Source organism: Aphis gossypii, chromosome 3 (genome assembly GCF_020184175.1).
Source record: "Aphis gossypii isolate Hap1 chromosome 3, ASM2018417v2, whole genome shotgun sequence".
NCBI lineage: Eukaryota > Metazoa > Arthropoda > Insecta > Hemiptera > Aphididae > Aphis > Aphis gossypii.
In genome coordinates, this window is record NC_065532.1 from 794,211 (window position 1) to 805,210 (window position 11,000).

Below are 11,000 nucleotides of genomic sequence, written 5' to 3' on the forward strand. Positions count from 1 at the left end.
CGTTCAAAAAACAAAAACACAATATCTGAAACTCATAATTGTTTTTTAAATTGGAAAGGAACATCAACTGTGTAGTAAGCCGACGGAGTCGTCTCACTATTTTTTCTATTTTAACTCATTTACATATACTACGAGGTTCTGCACATTTAAATATTTTATTATCATACTCGTAGCGATACGTAATTAAATTTGATGGCAATTTCCAAGAATCAAAGCGTATGGGAAAATACAGCCACAAACAACTTTTTCTTGCCCTTTTGACAAAACAAGCCATGCACATAAATCATAGATGCGCACGCCTTGGTATAATAGCACAACAACAAGTCCAATCCAGGGTTAAGTGTCTTGGGCGCAAAACCACTTTGTAGCTACAGTGACAACATTCTATAACACACCTTTTTGTCCATTTCCTAGTCTCTATCATGTACAACCAGGGGGTACAGAGAACCATATAAATACAGGTCTCTGTCCGTCTTAAAATTTAGAATTAGTTTCACATTCGCATAGAGCTAGTCTATGTCCAAATTTTAGTTTAACTTTTTCTCGGGCAGCTACTTAACGTGCTGTCCTCAAATTCTTATACACTTGTTTTTATTGTAACAAATTATAACTTAATTTTAATAAACTCTTGTATTAACATTTGTCTTGTCTCACTTTTAAAACCCGTAATCTTTTCTCAACAACTTGATCCAACTGCAGATGTCAAGCACTCATTTATAAACGATAGTGAGAGATCACTACAACTGGTATGGAAGCTGACGCTATAGCTGAAGGTTTTGCGAAGAGTATTGAAATGCATGGTCTAATATATAATAAACTTATAGGTATGAAGTCAATCATTATCATTTTTGTAACATTTTAGATATTTTCAAATGCAATTTTCTCTGCTAAAATAATTTAACCTCCTGTAGTTCTAAAACCTAATAATAGAATGAATTACTTTAATCACAATAATATCATAAATTACACTTCGTAATATTATATATGTATAACCTACTGTATAGCAGCAGTGGTACCCACTTATTGTCTTTTTAACCTTTTAAATAGTTTAGTGAATTTGATTATTATACCTATATAATATTATATTTAGGGGATGGAGACAGTTCAGTGTGTAAGCGACTTCATCAAACTTTACCATATGGGCCAAAATTATTACCTAGTAGATAAAATTGAATGTCGCAACCACATATTGAGAAATCTTGGTCAAAAAATATCCTAATAACCAAAAATACTAAATATCCAGTGCACTTACGTAATTTATTAAATCAGAAACAAAAATCCAATAAATTTCGAACAGCCATAACTATGGCTATTCATTATAGAAAATCGCTATGTGATAGTGAAGTAAATAAAATTAAAGGTAGTTAATAAATTAATTTTTGTTTTTTACACAAATAAAAATTTTAATCACAAGTAAAAATAATATAAGTTAAATAAAATAATTTTAGATTTAAAAAAGGATATTGAAAATGGACTATCACATTTACTAGGGCAACATTTAAATTTCGAATCGTATTTTTGTAATGGTTCTAAAATCGGTGAACAAAATGTTGTACCTGAAGCGGAAAAGTGTGGGTTAATGAGTGAAATATCACAAATTTACAATCGAGTTGTTGAAAATGCCCAAAGTTTGTTACTAGATGTTGATAATAATATATGTGAGCAATTTAATAGTATTATCAACAAACATATTGCTGGCAAACCCATTAATTTCGCTCTAAAAAATTCATATAACGCCCGTGTTGAAGTTGCTGTAGTATCTTTAATACTTCAGGACAATATATTAGATCAATTCATAAAAAAATTACTAAGAAGAGTCCAGGTATTTTATATTTTTCATTATTTAAACATTATATTTTTATATTGTTTATAATTTTTTTACCTACATAGGAATAGTTGGTAAACAATTTTTGAAAGCTCGTGAAAGTAAATTGAGTAATTTACAAAAAAGAAGGCTTAATTTTCAAAAAGAAAAACAAACTGCTAAACGAAAAAAAAATGTTGGGCCCGATGAACATTATGGACTAGCTGAACCATTAGATGATACGAAACACCTGCGGATATAGATGAAAAAAAAAATTTTATGAAATCATTATCAATTTCTAGTGAAGCTATCGATAATTTAGAAAGAGATACAATTGGCCAATTGAATTCACAAACGTGGCAAGTTGAACGCAGAATTCGCCTAACTGTATCCAACTTTGGTAGAGTTTGTAAAATGCGTTCAACTACATCCTGTAAAGGAACTGTACGGAAATGTAACAACCAAGGCAATAGAATATGGAAAAATAATGGAAGATATAGCTAGAAAGAAATTTGAAACTTTAACCAATTTTAAAGTTTTAAATTGTGGTTTGTTTATCGATAAAGATAAACCATACTTAGCTGCTAGCCCTGGTGAATAGGATTTATTATATTTATTATATAATGTATATTGTAAATTATGTATATATTGTATATACCTACAGATAAAGTATATATTTTATTTTCTGCAGATGGTTTGGTAGGCAATCGATAAAAGATACCATTGATATTTAAGTTGCAGTCAACAACAAAAAGGTACAATAAAATAATAATAATAATTATTTTATTTTATCATAGTTTATAATAATATAATTATTATTATAAACTATGATACAAATAAACATGAACGATTTCATATACATAGTGCGTATGTTTAGTATATTATACCTACCTATCTATCTATGATTTTTATTTATAATTTACAGATACCTTATATAACCATTGTAGACGGTCAAATGAAACTAAAAAAAGATAGTTCATACTACTATCAAGTTCAAGGGCAGTTGAAAATAACAAAGAGGAAGGTATGTTATTTTGTAGTATATTTGAACACTGGCTTCATTATGATATAGTTGAATTTGACAAAAACTTTTGGAGTTCTAAAATGGAAACTCAGTTAGAAACGTAAGTAAGAAATAATACGAACTAAATACCTCCTACAGTTGTAAATAACATAATATTTGAATATTGTAACTTAAAATCATATATTTTACAGATTTTATAAGGAATGTGTTTTGCCCGAATTGGTTCATCCACGGTATGGCAAACGGCTATTGAAGTCAGATATTTTAGAGCCGAAACACATTTTAGAGAACATAAAAAAAAGAATTTATAATACCTATTATATAAATTGTTTTTTTTATTTCTGTGTGATTAACATTTTCAAAATATATATCACCTATTTTTAAGCTAGTTATAAGGATTTGAATTGAAACATTCCATTTATTTTTATTAATATCGATATATTGTTGAATTTGACAAAAACTTTTGGAGTTCTAAAATGGAAACTCAGTTAGAAACGTAAGTAAGAAATAATACGAACTAAATACCTCCTACAGTTGTAAATAACATAATATTTGAATATTGTAACTTAAAATCATATATTTGTTATAGTACTTAGTACTTACTTTTTTGTACTTAGTTTCATTTTCATTAATTATTATTTATTATCATAATATTAAAATCTATGTTTAAAAGAGGAATATAATATAACTTGAGTGTAAAATATGAAACACATAAAATTAATATTAATTTGATTGCACTGTATTTATTTAGGTACTACCCAAATATATTTTTAATATAGATATTAGGTATAGGTATTTGAATTAGTAGAATTAACTTTAAAAAAGAATAGTTCTTGGGTAAGCGCGGATAATAAAAATAATACAGCGGCATTTACGTTTATAATTTTTGTATTATTGTGATAGGTACGTCATGGCTTATCTTTATTCTATGCGTCATGGTAGAACGTTCTTTAAATAATATACGGCGCTCCCGAGAGTCAAGATTCGAGACCCGAACGGGCGCGAGTGACACTGACTGCGAGTAATGGACGTGACTAAAACGTCGCGTGCTTGCGCATCGTAAAAAGACTTAATAGCGCATTCTCTCGGCCGTTGCACGCGTACACGTTTTGGTGACACGTCCTCTTAAGATCAAAAGATTTAATAAAATGTGATATTGAAGATTTCACTACAGTCGACCAAGAAGAGTTAATAGATGTTCTCCAAGAGTTTGATTGTCGTTCAATGGCTCATGAACAAAATATAAAAGATATAATTTCTGAAATTTCTAACAAAGAGGTTATTCAGAATCCTAAGTATATTATTGATATATGGTCCGAAGAATTAAAAAAATAAAATGAATTTATCTAAATATAGTTTGAAAGAAGAATATGAAAATAAAATACCAACATCAACAAATATATTAAAAAATAAGATTGTTATATTTATTTTTTGCTTAAGTGATACTATGTTTTTTTTTGCCAAGTAATATTGTTATATTTATTTTTTGCCTAGTGATATTGTCATGTTTTATTTTTAATATTGTTATATTTTATTAATATTAACCATATTTTGTAATATTATATACAAAAATAATAATTTATTTTACATACGTATTTTACCTTTGTCTCATTATACATTGCAATTATGTTATTTTTATATATTTGTTAATTACCTATTTATTATTATTATGTATCTTATTATATATTGGGATTAGCAATACATAATTCATAACAGCAATTGGTTTAATCCCTAAATAGTAACAACAGATCATTTTACTAGTTAAAGATTTTAATATATTAATTTACATTTTTAACTCTCTATAGTCCTTATATCTTTCATAATAATTACTACACTAGAGACTAAGCTAAATCACTTAAAACCTATTCATAAAATTTTTAATTTTATTTCATCAACATTTTCAGAGAAATTATCTATCAAAAAATTTCCTGTAGAAAAGGGCTGTTCTTATTCAAAAAATATTGGTTTGTATACACATGAGTAGTAAATAATAAAATTTCATTTAATTGCAATATTTACCAAAGAAAAATAGTCTTATAGACTAGGTATAGTAATAAATAAACATATTATTCGTTAATTATACTATATAAATATTTTTTTTTTATGACTTTATTTTTCCATTGATCTTCTACCATGACTTCTTAGTGGTCTTAGTTAGTTATTATTACCAGATAAAATACAAAAATATATATTACCTATTTACTAAATAGGAATAAAATTTAAATTATGTAAATAATATAGGTATTAGGTACTTCAATAGTTCAATATCATCTACTCTAACGTATCTTTTAATTTGTTTCTTAACATAATATAAACATCAATTATACTATAAGATTTATCAGGAATACAAATCACTTCTTCTGCTAGTATAATAGAACATAGTTCACTAATAGTTGGATCACATGTTACATTTGTTAAATTAATCAGTTCATTTTTACAAAGTTGTAATTCATTTTCTTGAACAATATGTATAAAGTTGGTTGTATTAAATTCTTCAGGTGCTTCAAACGTTGTTATAGGTCTTCCATAACAACAGATACTATTTCTAGATTTTCTGATTCTGTGTACATTCCACTCTAGTGCCATTTCATTAAGTTCTTTCTGGAAAGTTTAACATAAGATGTTGATAAATAAATATTTAGTGTATATAATATAATATTAACTTGTCTTATAGCTTATATGTATACATTACTACATAAGTGTATTACTTAAAGAAATTGTGTCCATTTAAAATGGATTTGAATATTTTGCACTTTGGTAATTTTTTGCAATTAAACCTTAGGTAAGTAATTGAAGTAAAACGAGTAGTTTTTATTTTATACTTTTAAACTTTTTATAGAAAAAGAGAGATTCATTGTGTTATTGATATTAATAAAATAATATTACTATACTAAATAATAAGTCAATTGTAATTATTATATCATACTGTTATTATACATATATATTATAATTATCACTTATCATACTGGACATTTGAAAATAATGGGCAACTACATTTCTGTTTATTGTTCAAAGAATACAACTTATATTTAACCTGACGTTTTAAATAAATTATAGAAAGCCTTTATTTGCTAAGTTATAATTACTTGGATTTTTCCCATAAAACAATATCTGATCAAATTTTTATCAACAAATGATCCATCAAAGTATCCATCATCTTTTAATTGACAGAATAGGTCCATCCGAAATTGGGTAAAATGTTTTCGTAGAATACTCCACCATGATTCAATTCTTTGATTTGAAGGACTTGTACCGTATAAGTAAGATAGTCTTTGAGAAGTGTTATTTCTACGCAAAAACGTATGAAATTGCTCAATATTGACGGTTTTCTGTACCTCTATCAAATCTTAAAGTAATTGGACATCCACCTAATGTCTCTACTGTATTTAAATAAAAATGTCCTATGACTCTTGGGTCACTACAAGAAGGTGCTGCTTCTAACCAAACTATACATCTGGAAAATCCATCAATACACCCACTTATAAAAATTCTATAAGGTTTTAACTTATCATAGCAATCTGTATGCCATGTATGGTTAGGGCCTGGGTTAAAGTACAATCGTCTCTTTAGTCTTTTACGACTTCTAATTTCCACACCATCAGGATCAATTATTTTTAAAATACTTCGTACAGTTTCTTGTTTAACTGCAAAACCATTACTGATACATTTTCTAAACATCCACTTATAGCCATGAAGTTGATTTGAACCCTGAATACAAACTTCTAAATAACGACTTACAATATTTATGGGAGTATAGTCTATGCGTCTAGACAAACCTAGTTCTTTTAATCGTCTTTTAAGTACGAAGACTTATCTTATGTTATGTTTTAATGAAAAATTTGTAATTATTTCATTATAATTAAAACTCATACGGAAATAATTTTCTATTAGTGTACTTAAACTCATCATAAAACGAAAACTGAAAATGTACTATTAATATTCAACTATTGTCTATTCAAAATCTCGACACTTTTTACTACTTGATTAAATACCACGTGCTATAACCGTGCAATCATGACAAAATTGTCATGCGTGCAATAAACAATTAACAATATTAATTTTATATTATTATTAAACCTGAAAAGTCTCAATCATATTATAGCTGAAAACATAAACCATAATACCCATTTATCCAACTCGTATAGTTAAGGATCAATCGGGAAAGATAAATAACATAACCAAGGTCCAAGACATTTAAAAATTTTTACTCAAACCACCGAGTTTTTAATTCGAAATATTGAGTTGATAAATCAAAATGTCGAGGTGTAAATCAAAATTTGATTGCCAAGTCGGAATTTCGAATTTGGAAGTCAAATTTTTGAGTTTTTAATTCGAAATACTGAGTTGATAAATCGAAATGTTGAGTTGATAAGTCGAAATTGTTTTAAATATTTTTTTAAATGGCACTACTACGCTTCTGTAGGATGCTGCCCTGTTAGAGATATTTTGAGTGAGAATTCAGCATGCTTCCATCTAAAAAAGTTAGATAGGTTAAATAAATTTTATTATAAATATTTCACTTTAGTTAAATATATATTTATATTATTAATTACCTATCTTGCAGAGCACATTAGCAATTTTAGCACATTTATATATGTGCTATAGTCCAGTAATCTACAGCCGTATTCTCTACAGGTGTTTAACCGTTAATGAACAATCATCCTTTTTTATATTTAAGGTGTTCTCTGCATCGGTTGGTATAGTTGGATCTGTTACCAAATCCATATTTTGTCTGTATAACAGATAGCAGTGCTCTATAAAATAATAAAATATATATTTTTTTACTTTTTCGTAATATGTCATAAATTATTATAAACGCACCTTTTTCGTCTTTTTCGATACGGTTTCTTCTCCGGTTTCACAGCTAACCTTTTCGATGTACCTTTTTTTGAAATGTTGTTTGCAATATTATCCTATAATTAAAATAGACGGTTTACAAAATCAATTTTTCATAAAAATTTTAATAATTTTTTTTTAAATAAGGTTTTTAATTAAACCAATTATATCTATTGTAATAAAAAAATGTTTTTTACTTTTTACTCGGACACTACAACCGACTCCTCGTCATCGCTTCTAAAGGTAGCAGGACTTTTTTTTTTTATTTAAAAAATTAATTAATTTTTAACCTAACACCACGACGTCAGAGGTCAACGATCTCACTACGGCCGAGCCGTCAACGTAATATTATTTTGGTGATATCGCAGGATCGCGGAACACTACAATAACCGTTATTGCGTGGGATTCCGATATCAAGAACTTGTGACCAGCGGTATCGTTGATGTTATTATTTATTATTTATTACTATATTTATAATAATTTGTATAGTGCACATCTGTTTGTGCCCTTTATTTATACTGTGTTTATTAATGTCATATTTATGATATTATCATTATTATAGCTATTTCTGAAGAGACGTCTTCAGAATTGTCTTATTTAATATATGATATATTGTTAGAGTGTTACGAATCAATTATTTATTATATACTATATTTTATTATACTATGTTTGGATCATCGTCATTTGCTCCCACACATCCGCGGTCGTCAGTAAACTTCTGCTAACGTAAGTGCTGACGGCGCGACAGGTGGCGAATTAGACTATAAAAAATCATAAGCTCCATCATGAATACAGCTAGTTCAATAGAAGCACTAGAAGCCAGTATATTTTTCAAGCATCTCCACGCTAACAGAAATGTAAGTACTTATTAATACTATTACTTTACTACTATTAACTAGCTTTAAATTAAATATTTACTATTATCATGTAGAATTTAAGTTTTATATTTGCATCGGTTGACTTTAATTTTCAACTATAAAAATGATTCCATCTAATAGAGTGGTTTAGGGAATGGTATTTTGTATAATTTGCACCACAAATAGATACATCCCATAGCGCCCCGAATTTTTTTTTTTTTTTATTTTCAATAAATTATTGTTAATAACTCTAAAAACACTCTTATTTTATACAAAATATTTTTTTTTTTTTTTTTTATCATAGTTTTCGAGATATTTGCTGTTGCCATATGGCAACGCTGGGCACTTATCCTACCTAGGTATTTTATAACTTTTTTCTTTAAAATAATATAACTTGTATACAATTATAAATAAAATCAAACGCAGTAAAATTCAAGCATAATCTGTATATTTTTATAATTCTTTTTTATTAGTAAGGAAATAAAGGTTGAGTATGTATAAAAAAATGTTCTTATAAACTTATAAAAACAAAAAATTGTATTATTTTATAAATATAAATCTTCAATGGGAATGAAAAGGGTTAAAACAATTAATGCATAATCCAACAGAGCATTTTGAACACTTGTTCGTACAGTTTAGTTGCAATTTTTTCCGGCACATCTTCTTTTTTCTTCTGTATGTTGTACCAAGTGATCAGTTTATCAAACCGTAATGTATCTGAAATACGAGAGTGACGAACAAATGATTTTGATACGCGTCCTAATCTGGTGGAGCATTTGTATTTTCTAATAAATAAACATTTACTACCTCTCTTTTAAATTTTCAGTTGAGAAATTTTTGGTCTCCCTGTTTTATTGTATAAAACCCAACTGTTTTGCATTGCTACAATCAAACATCCATGTCACGAGAGGCCAATACCATTTTTTTCCACGAACTCCAATGCGGTAACATCCAAGATTTTGATCCATTTGGTCAGTACCTCCCAGTGGTTATATTTTTGCAATGAGGGTTAGTCTTTGAACCAATATATTTTTTTTTTTTTTGTTGAGAATACCTTTTTACATGGCTTATTTCTTTTGTACCACATGAGGTCGATATCATTGTTACCACAGCATTGTCCTCCATCGAACATACAAAAGACCATTACTTTTATCCATGGCTGTTTCAAAGTATCCGCGTTCTTTTTTTGCAAAATAATTTTTATTTTGTAAAGGACAGTCTTTTTGAATCTATTTTCACGTATGGGTCGATGGTTCCTATTTGCTGAGTATCCACAATATTTTAAAAAGAATGGAGATTTTTACGGATAATAAATTGTCCAGTAAAAAGAATAAATTAATTGCCTCTTTCTTCGGAAATTTCATCATATAAGAACTAATACGGGACTTGCAGCTTTACCAAATAATTGTTCGTAAACAGTGTTAGATTTTGGGCTTTTGCCTTGATAAAGTTTAAAATTGACTAAATACCCATTGTAACGTCACAGTATATTTTTTGCAACACCAATTATTATAGTATAAACATACCTATACCCATATTGCCACTAATGAGACGTACCTTATTTATATATTATTATGATTATCGCGCGCTAATGCAGAAATGACCGCAGTATTATGCAATTAATGTTCCCCGTCCCCCCCCCTCCCCCCCTTCACCATGCAGTGTTCGTCGCCGACGTGCCGCGGTTGTCCGCCGCCCGTCGCCTCCAGCGCTTTCGTCGCGTCCGCCGGTACGGCCCGCAGGCAATTATACCATACACCCCGAAATATTGTAAAGTCCCGTAATATACCTACCCTGACCTTCCCCACTACGACATCAATTGGACAACACCGACCAGCGACGGACGCCGTCGGCAGCCGTCGTCACTCAATTTTTCTGACTGAACCAGACATCACGTCTCAGTGTTTTACCGTTGTTCTTTTTCTTGGCTCGCTCAACCTCGTGGTCGAACGTCCGACCGAATAAACAAAGTCTTGTTTATTGTATTATTTTTTCATCTACATCAACGCTGTAACGTCCGCCATGAGGGGCTAAAAACACCAACGCGGGCCCGATGTGGGCGAAGCCGCCGTCCTACCAATGATTGACGCGGTGGGCAATGTCGACCACGTGTATGTGTGTCAACGGTCACCCGACCAGCCTACCACAGCCGTCGGTCAATCACCTCAGCAACTCCAGTCATCAGCGTGGAGGCCACGTCAATGCGTAATATATCTCTCCGAAAATCCATGTTTCCCCCAAACCCTTATTATATTATTCTCTCATATGCATATTATTTAATAGGCATGTTTTCTTTTTCTTTTCTCTCTCCCGTATTCCCGTCCTTAGCGATATGCCGGACGGTAACCCAACGGTCGGCGAGGTAACATATAAAAATCATCTTTACATTCCGTCGAACCTCGCGGGCCGATCCGAAGATTCGTTGTTTCCTCATATTATATTATTCCTAATGTTTGCCATGTGCCTCCGTAATTATACT

The 11,000-nt window shown here is 29.6% G+C and overlaps 1 protein-coding gene across 1 annotated transcript; it reads right to left on the minus strand.

The window, feature by feature from the left end:
* Positions 1 to 5,099: 5,099 nt before the first annotated feature.
* Positions 5,100 to 6,010, minus strand: LOC114131703 (uncharacterized). The gene is made up of 2 exons (XM_027996999.2): positions 5,915 to 6,010; positions 5,100 to 5,429 (listed from the first exon to the last, which is right to left on the minus strand). Exons 1-2 carry the CDS (start codon positions 6,008 to 6,010, stop codon positions 5,100 to 5,102), a joined length of 426 nt encoding a protein of 141 aa, XP_027852800.2.
* Between the last annotated feature and the right edge of the window lie 4,990 nt (positions 6,011 to 11,000).